The sequence below is a fragment of the Phyllobates terribilis genome, unplaced genomic scaffold (assembly GCF_046119375.1).
Source record: "Phyllobates terribilis strain yellow unplaced genomic scaffold, ASM4611937v1 Scaffold_4__5_contigs__length_816908805, whole genome shotgun sequence".
NCBI lineage: Eukaryota > Metazoa > Chordata > Amphibia > Anura > Dendrobatidae > Phyllobates > Phyllobates terribilis.
Genome location: NW_027362764.1, coordinates 516,114,675 through 516,133,704, shown reverse-complemented (window position 1 = coordinate 516,133,704; position 19,030 = coordinate 516,114,675). Strand labels below are relative to the sequence as shown.

The 19,030-nt window shown below is 43.7% G+C and overlaps 1 protein-coding gene across 1 annotated transcript; it reads right to left on the bottom strand.

Moving 5' to 3' along the window:
* Nucleotides 1–2,912: 2,912 nt before the first annotated feature.
* GMNN (geminin DNA replication inhibitor) lies at nt 2,913–12,438 on the bottom strand. Its single transcript, XM_073678860.1, has 7 exons — nt 12,297–12,438; nt 9,820–9,882; nt 5,727–5,825; nt 5,466–5,601; nt 5,300–5,382; nt 3,511–3,621; nt 2,913–3,360 (listed from the first exon to the last, which is right to left on the bottom strand). The coding sequence occupies exons 2-7, from the start codon at nt 9,874–9,876 to the stop codon at nt 3,223–3,225; spliced, it is 624 nt and encodes a 207-aa protein (XP_073534961.1). The 5' UTR covers nt 9,877–9,882; nt 12,297–12,438; the 3' UTR covers nt 2,913–3,222.
* Nucleotides 12,439–19,030: the final 6,592 nt, after the last annotated feature.

The following is a 19,030-nucleotide window of genomic DNA, read 5'->3' as shown; positions in this document are numbered from 1 at the left end:
CTAGCAAACTTCAGATGGGCCCGGACATGTCTGGCACTGCAGGATCTGAGTCCCTGGCGGCGTAGTGTGTTACTGATGGTAGCCTGTGTAAAGTTGGTCCCAGCTCTCTGCAGGTCATTCACTAGGTCCCCCCGTGTATTTCTGGGATTTTTGCTCACCGTTCTTGAGATCATTATGACCCCACGGGGTGATATCTTGTGTGGAGCCCCAGATCGAGGGAGATTATCAGTGGTCTTGTATGTCTTCCATTTTCTAATTATTGCTCCCACAGTTGATTTCTTCACACCAAGCTGCTTGCCTATTGCAGATTCAGTCTCCCCAGCCTGGTGCTGGGCTACAATTTTGTTTCTGGTGTCCTTCGACAGCTCTTTGGTCACCAAAGTGGAGTTTAACGGAGGTTGCGGACAGGTGTCTTTTATACTGATCAGTTCAAACAGGTGCCAGTACTACAGGTAATGAGTGGAGGACAGAGGAGTCTCTTAAAGAAGTTACAGGTCTGTGAGACAGAAATCTTGCTTGTTTGTAATTGACTAAATACTTACTTTCCACCAAAATTTGAAAAAAAAAATAATTTTCTAAATCAGTGATTTTCAGGATTTGTTTTCTCATTTTGTTTCTCATAGTTGAAGTCTACCTATGATGTCAATTACAGGCCCCTCTCATCGTTTTAAGTGGGAGAACTTGTACAATTGCTGGCTGATTAAGTATTTTTTCCCACTGTAAAAAAAAAAATGGCATGGGGTCCCCCTTATTTTTAATACCCAGCTGAAGGAAAGCAGGCAGCTGGTGTTATTCTGGGAAGGGGGGGGAAATGAACATGAAGCTTTAGAGGTGGCTATTAATATCAGCTCACAGATGTCTGCATAGCCTTAACTGTTTATTAAAAAGGGGGACCTCCCAAAAAATTACATGGGTCCCCCCTATTTTTAATAACCAGCAAAGCCTAAGCAGTCAGCTGCAGGCTGATATTAGGTTGGAAGGTGACATGGATATTGGCCCCCTCCCAGACTAACCTGCCCTCATCCATCCCATAAATGGCACTTCCATTAGATGTGCCAATTCTTGCGCTTAGCCTCAGCTCTATCAGACACCCCCATTACTAACCCTGTAGTCAAAAGCAATAAACACACAGATAATCTCTTGACTCCTATCAAACTTTAAGGCTACTTTGGGCATGTAGGCTGGATCAGGGTCTCAGTATATGTATATAAGGAGGCTTTTAGTGGAACGTATATGGCTCACCCTGTGGGCTGATGTCAGTATTGCCAATATGATACCCTTAAAGCTAAGATACTTATCCGACAACTCCTGTAAATATTTGAATGGGTCTTTGGTCAATGCATCTAGTACTAGTTTTAGATCCCATGGGGGGGGGGGGGGGGAACCATTGGAATTGGGACTGGCCCAGCCCTATCACAGGATTTCATAAATCTTTATACCTACCTATTGGCCGTAAGATTATAATTCTACAACTCTCCCAAGGCTGACACCTGAACCTTGAGGGTGCTAGTAGCTAACCCTAGCTCAAAACAACTTCTGGAGAAACTATGGGATGGAACCAACTGGTGCTTCTTGAATGTGCAATTTATCCACTGTTTGAGGGTCTTCAGATTGATGACGGTTCTGATTGAACCATCTGTTTTTTTTTAAACCAAAATGTATATGTGTGTGTGTGTGTGTGTGTGTGTGTGTGTGTGTGTGTGTGTGTGTGTGTGTGTGTGTGTGTGTGTGTGTGTGTGTGTGTGTGTGTGTGTGTGTGTGTGTGTGTGTGTGTGTGGGGGGGGGGGTATAAATTCCCTTTCTCCAGGACCTTGCACAGAACCAGATTCTTTATCAGGCCCAAGATCAGTCTTTTGATGACTTTCTTATCCCATGGGGGTTTCTATTGTAGTGTGCTGCAGTTAACAGAATCAATATTTACTGCCAAATTTGAGAAGTCTGCAAGGCTACATCCAATTTGAAGTAGTTTGATCTTGACATCTCCTCGTAAACAAGTTGCGCAACACCTTTAAAGTCTAGCCAAGCACTGCTTCAGTTATGTGCCCATTGTCAGGAGGCACCGGCAGCCCCAACGCTGCAGAATAGCTGTGTAGTTTCTGCCCTTATTTTATGCAACTGAACAGCGAGTCCCCCCCCCTGCCCCTGCAGACTTTCCTCAGATGTTAATCTATGGGGAAAATCCACTAGCAGACCCATAAGAGAAATTGATGCATGGCAGTTTCTGCATGTGTACAGAGATGCATAGTGGACATACACTATGCTGTAACATTTGGTCACTCCATAGACATGGTGTCAAACCTGCAGTGGCTTTTGACAGTGGGCACATACCCTTACATGTTTAATCACATCTGTACCACAGTTGTATTTATTGCATTGAGCCATTTCTTCATTGCACCCAACTCTACACCCATTCAAGAGAACATTTTAATTTCCTCCTGTCATCAGCACATAATCTGTTACAGGTTCAGTAGAACAGAGGTCTGGGCATAAGGTCAAGAATTTGGACTAAAAAAACAGTTACAACTTTCACTAGTTAATAGCAAGATTGGGTCTGCAGGTAATTCACTCATTTTTGAAAAGCAGGTAAGCAACTGAAGTTGTCCCAACATTGGCATCCATAGCCATGTTTTCAGATTTTAAACACCTATTCGAGAAAAAGAAAAAAAGTTTTAAGTGGACAAAGATTCAGTACATTACTTAGGGACCCCCCATGTCTATGCACTGGATACATGCCAGTCCAGACAGAAAGTTTCTTGCAGTTTAATTATCCAGCAAGACGATGGAGATGATTTTAGTTAGAAAGATGAAAGGGTTTGTGGTTCTTACTGGCAGCCATAAATAAGTAGAGACATCTCATGAAGATACACCAGCCTTTCCATTTTATAGAAAGACACCTATTTAAGTGAAACATATTTCAATGCAAATGTTTATTAAAAAATACTAGTTTACAGCCACCTTTTAACAAGGCTAGTGGATTAAAAACTATTTACAGGTGTGAAAATACATAGTATTTGCAGTTATGACAAGTGGCCCCCTGGGAGGGCAACTATAAAGGACACTTGTGTCTGTACTGGCAATTACTTTGCATCACCAAGATAGACCTTCCATCTAACTCTTGAAATCTTCCACAAGTTCCAGTAAACCAGCTGAATTTGTAGTGGCAGTTACAGCCAGTTTACACTTCTATAACCCAGTTCATGACCACTTATGAAGTTTTATAGTTTAAGGTTCATCATGTTCCATACTGGAAGATAAACTTGACTGTTGATCCTCCAAGTCAGCTGCATCTTCACATCTGGCTTCTTCCAAGTCTAAGTTCTTCAAGTCTTCAAGACTTTGAGGTGCACTTCCAGTAAGCCTCTAAAAGAAATGGAAGATTAGCTTTATGGCATAAGAAAAAAAAATAGTGCACCAAGTATACTGAGCTAAATACAGTATAACATTCAGAATCAAGTACTAACGAGACACTGGATTTAAAGTGCTGACACTATAACCATATGTTGGACTCACCTCTACCAAGTTTGCCATGTACTGCACATGTCCTGCTAGTTCCATGAGTTCATCATTTTCCTGCTTCAGTCGTGCAATCTCCTCATCTCTGAGCTCAATATCTTTGTGCAGCTGTCAAACAGATGGCAAGATTAGTATTTGAGTAAAGACATTTAACCTAAAGTCTAGGACAAGTTGCACAGTACGTTAGCAGCAGTGTGACATGTCTCAACCCCCAGCTGAAGCAATCATAGAAGGAAAACAATGAGTTCACATAGGGAGTACAGCTTTGGAGATTTGCATGGTCAGTGTGAAGTCATTTTGTGTTAATAGTTTTAGCAAGTTGAGTACTAAAGAAACTTAGAAAAAACAAGCCTAAAGCTTTATAAAACAAACCAATTTAGTTTTAAGTGCATATTAATACATGTATGCCATATGCAAGAATGCTATAGCCATTTTGAGATTTGCATACATTTCTGGTCTTACAGAAACTACAAGTTGTAAGTGCAGAAAACTCCACCGTTCAGTGGTATAAGACATCTGTGGTGAGAATTGTCTCATTTACCCCACAGCGCCATACGTTTGGTAGTGGCTGCAGCTGGTATTGCAAGTCCAATCCACTGAATGGGACAAAGCCAGAGTGAACAGCAGACAAAGCCAATTCATACAGTGGGAGGGGGTTGCAGCTTGCCAATTTTTTTTTTGCTAACACTTAAGGCCCCGTCACACTTAGCGATCCGACCTGTCAGGAATCGTTGCTGCGTCGCTATGTGGTCGCTGGTGAGCTGTCAAACAGGCAGGCTCACCAACGATCAGGGGAGCAGTGACATCGTGGAAAGAATCTTTCCATGAGGTCCTGGTTACCAGCCTGCTGAAGCAGGAGCAGGCTGGTAACCATGATAAACAGCGGGTTACTAGGGGCACACGTGCCCCTAGAAACCTGCTGTTTATCATGGTTACCACTCTGCTATGGTGAGCGGGAGGTTACTCTGGAACTCTGGGAGAGGAAGTGGTGATGTCCAACTCACTTAATGAGTTCAAGAGAGGCCTGGACGCCTTTCTTGAGAACAATAAAATTACATCTTATGCTTAGTTAATTAATCCAGGGATTTAATCTGACTGCCAGATTGGAGTCAGGAAGTGAATTTTTCCTCAATGATGTAAATTGGCCTATACTGCATGTATTTTTTATTTTTTTTTTGCCTTCCCCTGGATCAACGCTGCGGAATAGCTGCAGTGCACAAGAAATAGGCTGAACTGGATGGACGCTTGTCTTTTTTTGGCCTTATAAACTATATATATGTAACTGTTACTGCTCACCGTAGCAGAGTGGTAACCATGATAAACAGCGAGTTACTAAGTGCGCGCGTGCCCCTAGTAACCTGCTGTTTATCATGGTTACCAGCTTGATCGCTGGTCCCACGCAGCAATGTGTGCTGACCAGCTGGAGGGCAAAGACCAAAAAATGGTCCAGGACATTTTGAAGCGATCTCACAGCAGGGGCCTGATCGCTGCAAAGTGTCACACATAGTGACATCGCTGGTGAGGTCGCTGTTGCGTCACCAAAACCGTGACTCAGCAGCGATCTCGCTATGCAAGACGGGGGCTTTACAGCTGCAATAAAAACAAATGTATGCACATACCCCAAGACTAGAGAACAGCACTAGATAAACAATGGAGAAGAGTAACATCAAACAGCTTATTGTAGGAGTACCCAGAGTTGAACCCCAAGCTGATGAAATACTAAAAGCTTATCTTGAAAACCTTATTTTAAAGTTCCCAGATAACTTCAAAAGTTAAGTGTGATTACCTTTTCATTCTCCTGTAGTACTTCATACAGTGCCTTTCTCCTTTCCTCTGCAAGCTCCTTCCAATACTGGTATGTGGGATTTTCTATAGACAAGAGTTCAGAATTATAAAAATCTGTTTAAGATCTGATACCTGTAGATTAAATACAGCAGGCAATGAGGCCTTACCCTTCACCATAAGTTCATAAGCTTCATTTGAACAGTCTTTATTCTCCCTTTGCTCTGGGTCAATGGCAACTTCCACCTTTGCCTTCTTTGAGATGATTTGATCATTCCATAGTTTCCTTTTTGTTGAGTTTTTGGTCTAAAGAGAAGACAGACATTAAAGGACTGCAAGTTGTGTGAAGATCTACTGACTGCACAGCAGATGCAAGTTTGTACTGTATTCCTTCCATAAGACATGGAGTAGATGTGAGGGCAACTACATACCTCAGTAATACGGCCAACAAGCTGACCAGTGGCAGACTGCTGAATCACCTTAAGAGTCCTTCTCTGTGCATGGTCATGTGATTTGTCAGTAAAATAGTTCTAGAAAAAAAAAATTTGTGTCAACATGAATTAGATTTACACCTTACAGTAGTGCCCCCAATTCTTACAAAGAACAGAGATCTATTCTTAGGCCTAGACAAACCATTGGGATAAAAGCTTTAATCAATATACTTAAAGCAGAGTAAACAAGATTACACTGAGAATGATTTATAATCTGTACCGCCACCACACTACAGCAAACAAGCTGCTAGATAACAGGTTAGAACTGTATCACTGCAGTACCGTGAGAAAGTCACTGATTCGCACTATACTCCATGTGACATGAGCTCAGCTTTCCCACGGTCAGGTTCTACAGCCAATTATTATCTGACTGTCAATCAAAAGAACAAGTGTTGAAGACTGTGGGAACCTGCATTGTTAAACATTTCAACCATTATGTCAAACCCTTTAAAGTTATGGATTATCACATTCTCAAGTTACAACATTTGACACCAGTGGCTCCTGTGACAGGTAACTGTACAGCACATGTTATCTCATGGGAAAATCTGATTTTACCCTGCAGTAAACAGTCAAACATGCAAAATATCTAGACCCATTAGTCAAACTAACATTGTAAATACTGAATCTATAAATCTACAAAGTCAGGGCATAACAATCACCCTCTTGACTGGACAAACTGACTAAGGCAACATCTCAGCAATATCAACTGAAGTCAATTTTTTTTTCTCTCCCACATGAAAATGGAATAACTTGTTTACAGCAGAAAGATCTGATCCATGGCAGACATGGGCAGGTGTGCATTTACACTAGCTTTTCTGGTGCAAGTTACAAGTCAATTGGTTCCATCCACTGTCACAAAACTCTGCCCAATTTGTCATCAGCAGTAACTTGTAAATTACAGCAAGCACAATAATTTGGGACTTACACCAGAAAACTGCTATAACCACATTGAATAAGTGGACAATTAAAGCCAGGTGTACACTTTGCAAAACTTTGATCATGTCATAAATGCCTCCATTAGAACACAGCCCTAACATGCACATCCACCAGTTGAGTGGAGGCTGCAATACCCACTTATTTGTATCAGAACTGACCACCTCTACAAGCAGCATTGATGGGGATTGTGCAAGATAAATGCAGGTCACATTGGTGGGAAATATTGAACATTTATGGTATATCCTAAAGATATGCCACAGCAGTACACAATATGAAAACTCCTTTAAGGGCATGTCCAGACAACTGGAAGTCTGCTGAGGAATCTCTGGAATATCTAGCAAAATAAGTATTACATGCAGATCTGCAATGCAGTGTAGAGCATGAAAGGCACAGCAAGAACAGAACTGACATACTAGACGTAAAGGAACTCTACATAGATACATGCTGTCTGGATTGAGCAGCATGCATCAGTCACTGCCTGAATGACAATGTTTGACTCTGAAACAATGGGGAATTTCAGAAAGACTTAAAAAGCTGCTGACTGCTTCACCCTACATGTAGGCCTAGAGCGAGTCTCACTACATACGCATGCAGCGAGCCACCCATCAGCAGTCAGAAGCCACCAGAGACCCACCATAGTCTCAGAGCAGTGGAGTCAGTAAGCCAAACCTCCAACTCCTCAATTTCCATGACACCGACTCCATGACTCCCTCATACATGGCTAAGTGCTAAATTTACTGTAACACAGATTCATCTCAGCTAAAAGTCTAGACCCTTAGATCAGGAATAGGACACTTCATAACTTTCCCAAATTCTTATGAAAAAAATATTCCCCACAAACTGCATTGAACTACTGTACCCAATTATACACTGCTCAAAAAAATAAAGGGAACACTTAAACAGAGTATAACTCCAAATAAATCAAACTTCTGTGAAATCAAACTGTCCACTTAGGAAGCAACACTGATTGACAATCAATTTCACATGCTGTTGTGCAAATGGAATATACAATAGATGGAAATTATTGGCAATTATCAAGACACCCTCAATAAAGGAGTGGTTCTGCAGGTGGGGACCACAGACCACATCTCAGTACCAATGCTTTCTGGCTGATGGAGGGGGCCGTATTAGGGCAACAACCAAGCATCAGGACTGCTACCTCCGCCTTTGTGCAAGGAAGAACAGGAGGAGCACTGCCAGAGCCCTGCAAAATGATGTCCAGCAGGCCACAAATGTGCATGTGTCTGCACAAATTGTTAGAAACGGATTCCATGAGGGTGGTATGAGGGCCTGACGTCCACAGATGGGGGTTGTGCCCACAGCCCAACACTGTGCAGGACGCTTGGCATTTGCCACAGAACACCAGGATTGGCAGTCGCCACTGGCGCCCTGTGCTCTTCACAGATGAAAGAAAGTTCACACTGAGCACATGCGACACGTGACAGTCTGGAGATGCTGTGGAGAGCGATCTGCTGCCTGCAACATCCTTCAGCATGACCAGTTTGGCAGTGGGTCAGTAATGGTGTGGGGTGGCATTTCTTTGGAGGGCCGCACAGCCCTCCCATGTGCTTGCCAGAGGTGGCCTGACTGTCATTAGGTACCGAGATGAGATCCTCAGACCCCTTGTGAGATCATATGCTGGTGCGGTTGGCCCTGGGTTCCTCCTAATGCAGGACAATGCCAGACCTCATGTGGCTGGAGTGTGTCAGCAGTTCCTGCAAGATGAAGGTATTGAAGCTATGGACTGGCCCGCCCGTTCCCCAGACCTGAATCCGATTGAGCACATCTGGGACATCATGTCTCGCTCCATCCACCAATGTCACATTGCACATGTCCAGGAGTTGGCAGATGCTTTAGTCCAGGTCTGGGAGGAGATCCCATAGGAGACCATCCGCAACCTCATCAGGAGCATGCCCAGGCGTTGTAGAGAGGTCATACAGGCACGTGGAGGCCACACACACACACACTACTGAGCCTCATTTTGACTTGTTTTAAGGACATTACATCAAAGTTGGATCAGCCTGTAGCATGTTTTTCTTTTGGGGGTGACTCCAAATCCAGGCCTCCATTGGTTAATAAATTTGATTTCCATTGATGATTTGTGTGATTTTGTTGTCAGCACATTCAACTTTGTACAGAACAAAGTATTCAATGAGAATATTTCATTCTTTCAGATCTAGGTTGTGTTATTTGAGTGTTCCCTTTATTTTTGAGCAGTATAAAAATTTATTATGAGTTGGAGTCGGTGCATTTTATACCGACTCCACAGCCCTGCATAGTCTCCTGTGTGGCATGGTTCTCTGCAGCTTTTAGAGTAGGTTCAACTGAAGCATTTCAGAAAGACATGGCTGTAATCTTACAGTCACTGACAAAACATGCTGTCTGATCCCTTTAGACATGCACATTTACACTGAAATAATTATTGTCACTTCTTAATACTAATCTTAAGTGTAAATAGGCTGCTGACCACCCAGTGAATGAGCAAAGTGCCTATTAAGCAGGTCAAGTTTTGGACAGTGCATCCACCAGTATAGACTGCAAATACATTAAAACTGATAATCAAAGGCATAAATTTTTACTGCTGGATTTCATCATCCCTGCCACAGCCAAAAACCTTGGCAAGATATGTACACGGAGCAATCCATTACAGATTGCATCTATTACTTAGGTTTGACTGTATAAACAGGCTATTAAACTGAAGATCAGTAACATTTTACCGATTTAGTGCAACAAGTTGGTCAATGAAAACAGACCTTTATGTCAGCAGTGCAAGTTACCTTCTATACAGAAATGGTCAGCATGGGGGTGAGCCTTTACTTTCTTTACAGTCAAAGGAATCCCACCTGGAAAATTGAAATTCTGCTCTGCCTACAAAGTCTGAATGATAGGTCTGTTACAGTAAGTGTCAAGGAGTTATCAGATCACCACTGCAGAGTAGACTACTCGCTGACTTTCTTGGGCTCTGATATTTGCTTGAACTTTTTATTGTGAAAGATCAGTTTCACTTACCTCAATAAAAGATGAATGTTAAATTTTGTATTACACAAAAAAAAAATTCTGCAGATTGTTAAAAAAAGATAAGTGTGTAAATAGTTACCTTGATGGAAGTAGCAGGTCTGTCCACATCAGTTCTGGTTTTCTTGTTGGAATGCATGATAATCTAAAGCATACAGAGAAATAAAAAGTTACTATAGGAAAATTATGTTGTGTACACATTACAACATTGATGTTAATTAGGCTATGTGCCCACGATGCAGAAATGCTCCGGATTCACATGCGGGTCGTCAAGCGCTTTCCAAGCGATTTTAGCATCACTTGGAAAGTACTTGACAACTTGGTCACACTATATAAATCCATGCAACTGGCATGGATTTATATAGTGTGACCTTAAAGAATGGTTAAAAAAAATAAATAAATCTATACTTACCTTCTGATGGCCCCTGGAGTCTTTATTCGCTCCATTCTCCCTTGTCGGCAGCTCGCGGTACACTACACTGAAGGACCTGTCGTCACATGACTGACGTCAGCGCAGGTCCTTCAGTCCACTGCGATCTGCCAGCAAGCGAAGATAAGCGCACCGCGGGCCATCAGAAGAGATAGATATATAGATATATATATATTTTTTTTCTACAGGTTCTAATGGTACCCGGGTCTGGAGGAGAGTCCTTTCCTCCAGACCAGGGTACCATCCGCACATTAAAACAATTGGATTCTGCATGTACAGATGCAGTGATGCGGAATCCAAGCGTTCCAATGAAAGTAAATTGCGGCAAAAATGCAGCGCTTCCACAAAATTATTGTTAGTGCTGCGTTTTTTTCCGCAATAACCCGCAGCAGAAACCTCTGCAGCATGTGCATAGCACATGCAGATTATCACTGAGGAACATGGCAGGCCTTCTACCATGCATTTAATAGTTTCTGCCACTGTGGAAATGCTTAAAAAAAATGCATCGTGGGCACACAGCCTTAAAAGTAGTTAACATATGCAGTGGTAGATGGTACAGAAATGCTTGCGGAGCCAAAGCCACCTGCTATTCAGTGTATCACCATCCTTATTTGATATGTACACAAATTTTTGCCTACATCCCTACACATAAATATTTTAAAGTTAGTCAGTTGGCAGCTTGAAAAAGCTTGGACAGGAAATGAAAGCTCATAGGGCACATTATCTTCACACAACGAAGACACCATCACAAGTTAAATAACTCCTTACAGCCAAGGGGTCCCTGGGGGCTTTAAAGCCTATGTAGTGACTACTATAGGACTGCAGTAAGCACCTTAATGGGGCAGGCACATTGGTCCAGATTAGTGATGCGCGAACATGCTTGGATAAGGGGGTTATCCGTGCACCGAGGTGCTAGCCGAGTATCTTCGACATGCTCGAAAAATAGGTTTGAGGCACTGTGGCTGCATGTCTGGCGGCTGTTCAACAGCTGCAGGGATGGCCAAACTGCACATTTGCGCATCACTAGTCCAGATGCCAGAGCCCTAAAAAGGAAGCCCATCATGATTTAGTATGTTAATCTAAAAAAGGTATGGCCATAACAGTGCTTTTATACTGATTTGACACCAAGGAAGAAATCCACATCCTCTCGATTATTTCATGTTACAAATTATGGTGCAATAACCTCTTCGTGCAAGTTTTTTTTTTTTTTGTTTGTTTGTTTTTTTTAAAGCTTACACGGTCATCTCCCAGTGGTCTTCAGCAAAACAGCGCTGGCGCATGCGCAGATTGCGATCTCAGCACATTAAGGAGAGATCAGAATCTGTGCATGCACCGCCCTTGGTGTCATTTTGCTGAAGATATCTAGATGTCAATCTGCACAGGCACAGTTTTTTGCTGTGACACAAATAGGCACAAGAGCCATCGACAGCAAGTCCAGCACAGGCTTTAAAAGGAAGTTCATACAGACGCAGAGGACCCATGGCAGAGCCGAAAGCCCTACCGGCAGTGCCACCCCAATGCACAGAGAGGATAGTGCATCGAAACTTCTAAAGTGAATCCAGGAACAATGATGCAGAGGTCTAACCTACAGGTATCTATTAAATCAGTATAAAGGCTCCATTACGGCCATACCTTCATTTTAACATACCAAATTGTGATGGGTTCCTTTTAATAGCAGCAAAGTACATCTGTAGAAGGGAGTGGGGTAGTCGCATTTCAGGGAGCAGATCTTCTGTAGAGGGCACTGTGCCAACGGCAAAAATATAACTACAAGGAAAAGGCATCAGGAGGATCAGCCTGAACGCGGCCCGGGCTGCACAGTGGCCAGAGGCACCGCACCTCCTCCCGGAGATAACAGCCGCCGCACACCGCCGGACAGGGCGGCCATGTGACGAGGTCAGCCCGGACACCACACTGCGAGGGCTCCGTGACGACGCGCACACAGCACCTCTGAGGAGGCCTTGTCCAAACCCAGGGTCTACACAAGCTGGGGAAAACAGCTGAGCATGGAAAATGGCGGGACAGCGTATAACCACTACAGGGAACGGCAGCAGGGACCTTCGGCAAGTCCCAGCAGACTGTAAGACATTACACCATATACAAGACATAGCAATAGTCCTGCCACTCACCGTTTCTCCAGCATAGGCCACCGACCACTACCAGCGCCTTCTCTGTAGTAAGTGTTCAGCTCCCGCGCTCCGCCTCCTTTATACTTAGCGCCCAGACGTCACGTGACCGCCCCGCCTTCTCCGTGCTGAGCGCCCAGGTGTCACGTGTGAGTTCCCGCTCGTGCAGCTTGTGGAGCTTGCGGTGAAGATGAGGCTCACACTGAGGGGGCGCTGTGCTGAGGAGCAGTCCGCCACAATTTGGTGGGAAACAGAACCTGATATGGGCGGAGCTGTCTGAGGTGAATCACATCCACCCAAATCTTACCAAAAAGGTGAATTCTCCCAGGGTGGGTCAGGCTGCACCAACAGAAGAAAAATCGTCCTAGTCTCATCCATATTCTCCCGTGTGTCCGCTTTTTTCCATCCATTTTCCTAGGTTGATAATGGCAGAGCGTCCGTAAAAATCAGATGCGTGCGATGTTTCCTATGGGACACAATTTTTTTTTTTTTTGCACACTCATAAACTTTACTAGACGAGTCTCATCCAATATAACCCTTAGGCTATGTGCCCACGATGCAGAAATGAAGCAGAAAATTCTGCATCTCCCTGGCAGAAAAAAACGCATGCAGATTGTACATGCGGATTGTACATGCGGACTGTACATGCGGATTGTACATGCGGATTGTACATGCGTTTTTCCTGCCAGGGACATACGGATGTGAAGCGTTCTTCACATGCATTTCCGCATGCGGGTTGACAAGAGCTTTCCAAGCGATTTTAGCATCACTTGGAAAGTGCTTGACAACTAGGTCACAACCGGCATGGATTTATATAGTGTGACCGTAAGAATGTTTAAAAAATAAACCTATACTTACCTTCCGATGGCCCGGCATGTGTAGCTGCGCTCGCTCCTGCCTGCCAGCTGATCACGGGACACTGCACTGAAGGGCCTGCGGTCACATGACTGTGATGTCACCGCAGGTCCTACAGTCCTGCCCGCAAGCAAAGGGAAGGAGACCGGGGGCCGTTGGAAGGTGAATATAAACTTTATTTTTTATTTTATTCTTTTTTTCACAGGTACAATGGTACCCATCCTCACATTAAAACGCATATAATCCGTGAGTACAAATGTACTGACACGGATTATGTGCGTCTCAATGCAAGTCAATGGCGGCGATTACGCCGCGCTTCCGCAACATTAACCCCTTAATAACATCTGACGTACTAATACGCGTCTGTGCCCTGGGACTTAAGAGCCAGACCCGTATTAGTACGTCATCACGATCGCGCGCGCACACAGGCTGTGCGGGCGCGATCGCCGCCGGGTGTCAGCTGATTGTCACAGCTGACACCCGGTACTATGTGCAGGGAGCGGTCCTGCACCGCTCCCAGCACATTAACCCCTGCGATGCTGCGATCGCAGCCGATCGCAGCATTGCGAGGGCAAGGGGAGGTGATCGCAGATACTCACCTCCTCTTCCGGCTTCCAGCGCTGTCTGCAAAGGCTTCCCGGGTGTTGCCATGACGACCCAATGTCGTCATGACAACATCCGGGTCACCAGACAGCAGGAAGATTGTTTGGACATGCGCAGTGCATCTCCAAACAATCTTCTCACTGTGCAGCGCTGATAGCCTGTATGACCCAGGGATGGTGCTGCATTCCTGTGCCATGCAGGCGATCAGAGAAAAAAAAGTGAAAGTCCCATAGTGGGACAAAGTAATAAAGTATAAAAACTGTCAGTAAGTGAAAAAAAAAAAAAATTGCAAAAATATAAAAAAAAAAAAATCACCAAAAATAAAAATATAATGTACCCATCAAATAATATTATTATAAAAAAAAAACAATAAAAGTACACATATTTGGTATCGCCGCGTCCGGAACAACCTGACCTATAAAACTGTCCCACTAGTTAACCCCTTCAGTGAACACGGTAAAAAAAAAAAAAGAAGCAAAAAACAATGCTTAATCACCATACCGCCAAATAAAAAATGGAATAACACGTGATCAAAAAGACGAATATAAATAAAAATGGTACCGCTGAAAACGTCATCTCGTCCCGCAAAAAACAAGCTGACATACAGCTCCATCAGCCGAAAAATAAAAAAGTTATAGCTCTCAGAATAAAGCTATGCTAAAAAATATTTTTTTCTATAAAATTGCTTTTATTATGTAAAAGTGCAAAACATAGAAATACGATATAAATGTGGTACCGCTGTAAACGTACTGACCCGAAGAATAAAGCTGCCTTATCACTTTTACCACACGCGGAACAGAATAAAAAAAAAAAAAACTATTCCTGAATTGTTGGTTTTTGTTTATTCTGCCTCCCAAAAATCGGAATAGAAAGCGATCAAAAAATGTCACGTGCCTGAAAATGGCACCAATAACAACGTCAACTCATCCCGCAAAAAACGAGCCGTCACATGACTGTCTGCCAAAATCTGGAAAAATTATAGCTCTCAAAATATGGCGATGCAAAAACTAGATTTTACAAAAAATGCATCTTTTTGTGTGTGACAGCTGTCAGTCATAAAAACCCCATATGATTCTGGTATTGCTGTAATCACACCGACCCGAAGAATAAAGTCGTCTAATCACTTATACCGCACGAGGAACAGCGTCAAAAATAAACTCTTGGGTTAGGATTGGGCTAGGGTTAGGGCTGGGTTTGGGGTTAGGGTTGTGCTAGGGTTAGGGTTGTGCTAGGGTTAGGGTTGTGCTAGGGTTAGGGTTGTGCTAGGGTTAGGGTTGTGCTAGGGTTAGGGTTGTGCTACGGTTAGGGTTGTGATACGGTTAGGGTTGTGCTACGGTTAGGGCTCGGGTTGGGGTTAGGGTTGGGGTTAGGGTTGTGATGGGGTTGGGATTTTTTTCAAAAGTAAGAAAAAAGATGACGATATGGTGACTAGTGTTGAGCGCAAGTGCTCGCTACTTGAGTTTGCATCGGGTGCTCTGGTATGCATTGAGTATCGTGGGTATTTGAGTGACATGCTCGAGTCTCTGCCCCATATGCTTCGCGGCCAAAAAAACTTTACGGGGATTGCCTGCCATGCACGAGTGATCCCCGCATGGTTTTTTTGGGGTGTCTAATAACCGTGAAACATGCGGAGCAGGGACTCGAGCATGTCACTCGAGCACATGCTGTACATGGTGCATACCTGAGTACCCGATGCAAACTCAAGTAGCGAGCACTTGCGCTCAAGACTAATGACAACTTATTCAATATGATGACCTAATGTAAACAAATTCTGTGTCGTACCTCTGGGTTCAAAATGTTCACTATACACCTTAATAAAATCCTTGAGGGGTATAGTTTCCAAAATGGGGTCACTTGTGGGGGAGCTCCACTGTTTAGGCACATCACGGGCTCTCCAAACGCGACATGGTGTCCGCTAACAAATTGAATGGAAAATCGGCTCAAATTGTTAGCGGACGCCATGTTGCGTTTGGAGAGCTACTGCGTGCACAAACATTGGAGCTCCCCCACAAGTGACCCCATTTTGGAAACTAGACCCCCCAAGGCCCCTATCTAGATGCATAGTGAGCACTTGGAACCCCCAGGTGCTTCACAAATTGATTCGTAAATATGAAAAAGTGTTTTTTTTTCACTTTTTCATTTTTACGAATCAATTTGTGAAGCACCTGGGGGTTCCAAGTGCTCACTATGCATCTAGATAGGTGCCTTGGGGTGTCTAGTTTCCAAAATGGGGTCACTTGTGGGGGAGCTCCAATGTTTGGGCACACAGGGGCTCTCCAAACGCAACATGATGTCCGCTAACAATTTGAGCCGACAATTTGCTAGCGGATACCATGTTGCATTTGGAGAGTCCCTGTGTGCCCAAACATTGGAGCTCCCCCACAAGTGACCCCATTTTGGAAACTAGACCCCCCAAGACACCTATCTAGATGCATAGTGAGCACTTGGAACCCCCAGGTGTTTCACAAATTGATTCATAAATATGAAAAAGTGTTTTTTTTTCACTTTTTCATTTTTACGAATCAATTTGTGAAGCACCTGGGGGTTTCAAGTGCTCACTATGCATCTAGATAGGTGCCTTGGGGTGTCTAGTTTCCAAAATGGGGTCACTTGTGGGGGAGCTCCAAAGTTTGGGCACACAGGGGCTCTCCAAACGCGACATGGTGTCCGCTAGCAAACTGAATGGAAAATCGGCTCAAATTGTTAGCGGACGCCATGTTGCGTTTGGAGAGCTACTGCGTGCACAAACATTGGAGCTCCCCCACAAGTGACCCCATTTTGGAAACGAGACCCCACAAGGCACCTATCTAGATGCATAGTGAGCACTTGGAACCCCCAGGTGCTTCACAAATTGATTCGTAAAAATGAAAAAGTGAAAAAAAAAACACTTTTTCATATTTGTGAATCAATTTGTGAAACACCTGGGGGTTCCAAGTGCTCACTATGCATCTAGATAGGTGCCTTGGGGGGTCTAGTTTCCAAAATGGGGTCACTTGTGGGGGAGCTCCAATGTTTGGGCACACAGGGACTCTCCAAATGCAACATGGTATCCGCTAACAAATTGTCGGCTCAAATTGTTAGCGGACATCATGTTGCGTTTGGAGAGCCCCTGTGTGCCCAAACATTGGAGCTCCCCCACAAGTGACCCCATTTTGGAAACTAGACACCTATCTAGATGCATAGTGAGCACTTGGAACCCCCAGGTGTTTCACAAATTGATTCATGAATAGTGTTTTTTTTTTTCACTTTTTCATTTTTACGAATCAATTTGTGAAGCACCTGGGGGTTCCAAGTGCTCACTATGCATCTAGATAGGTGCCTTTGGGGGTCTAGTTTCCAAAATGGGGTCACTTGTGGGGGAGCTCCAAAGTTTGGGCACACAGGGGCTCTCCAAACGCAACTTGGTGTCCGCTAACAATTTGAGCCGATTTTCCATTCAATTTGTTAGCGGATACCATGTTGCATTTGGAGAGTCCCTGTGTGCCCAAACATTGGAGCTCTCCCACAAGTGACCCCATTTTGGAAACTAGACCCCCCAAGGCACATATCTAGATGCATAGTGAGCACTTGGAACCCCCAGGTGCTTCACAAATTGATTCATAAAAATGAAAAAGTGTTTTTTTTTTTCACTTTTTCATTTTTACGAATCAATTTGTGAAGCACCTGGGGGTTCCAAGTGCTTACTATGCATCTAGATAGGTGCCTTGGGGGGTCTAGTTTCCAAAATGGGGTCACTTGTGGGGGAGCTCCAATGTTTGGGCACACAGGGGCTCTCCAAACACAACATGGCGTCCGCTAATTATTCAAGCAAATTTTACAATCAAAAAGTCAAATGGCGCTCCTTCCCTTCCGAGCCCAGCTGTGCGCCAAACAGTGTTTTTTCCCCACATATTGGGTATCTGCGTGCCCAGGGGAAATTGCACAACAAATTTTGGGGTCCATTTTTTCTTGTTACCTCTGTGAAAATAAAAAAAATTGGGTCTAAAGTAACATTTTTGTGAAAAAAGTTAAATGTTCATTTTTTTCTTCCACATTCAAAAAATTCCTGTGAAGCACCTGAAGGGTTAATAAAGTTCTTGAATGTGGTTTTGAGCACCTTGAGGGGTGCAGTTTTTAGAATGGTGTCACTTTTGGGTATTTTCTGTCATAAAGACCTCTCAAAGTGACTTCAAATGTGATGTGGTCCCTAAAAAAATGGTTTTGTAAATTTTGTTGGAAAAATGAGAAATCGCTGGTCAACTTTTAACCCTTATAGCTCCCTAACAAAAAAAAATTTTGGTTCCAAAATTGTGCTGATGTAAAGTAGACATGTGGGAAATGTTATTTATTAACTCTTTTGTGTGACATATCTCTCTGATTTAAGGGCACAAAAATTAAAATTTTGAACATTTTCAAAATTTTCGCCAAATTTCTGTTTTTTTCACAAATAAACGCAAGTGATATCGAAGAAATTTTACCACAATCATGAAGTACAATATGTCACGAAAAAACAATCTCAGAATCAGGGGGATCCGTTGAAGCGTTCCAGAGTAATTACCTCATAAAATGACAGTGGTCAGAATTGTAAAAATTGGCCTGGTCATTAACGTGCAAACCATCCTCGGGGCTTAAGGGGTTAATGGACATGCTGCGGATTTTTGAGCGCAGCATAAACGCTGCGGAAAAATCCACAGCATGGGCATAGAACTTGCGGAATCCCCTTGGGGGGCGGATTACCTAGCGTTTAACAAGCGTTTATGCTGTGGAAATTCCGCAGCATATACGCTTGAAAAACGCTACGTGGGCACTTAGCCTTAGGCTATGTGCCCACGATGCAGAAATGCTCCGGATTTTTTCCTGCGCGTTTCTGCATCTCCCTGGCAGAAAAAACACATGCGGGTTGTACATGCGTTTTTCCTGCCAGGTAGAAGCGTTTGTCAAGCGTTCTTCACATGCATCTCTGCATGTGGGTTATCAAGCGCTTTTCCAAGTGATTTTAGCATCACTTGGAAAGTGCTTGTCAACTTGGTCACACTATATAAATCCATGCAAACAGCATGGATTTATATAGTGTGACCAAGTAATAGTTAAAAAGAATGATAAAAAATGGTAAAAAAAAACAAAAAAAAACATTATACTCACCCTCTGATGGCCCCCACTCATCCGGTCTCTTGTACGGCTCGCGGTGGTGTAAAAGACCTTCCATGACGTCAGCGGTCACGTGACCTGCCACATGACTAAATTACGTCATGGAAGGGCCTTTTACACCACCGTGAGCCACCGGGGAGCCAGGACGCAGC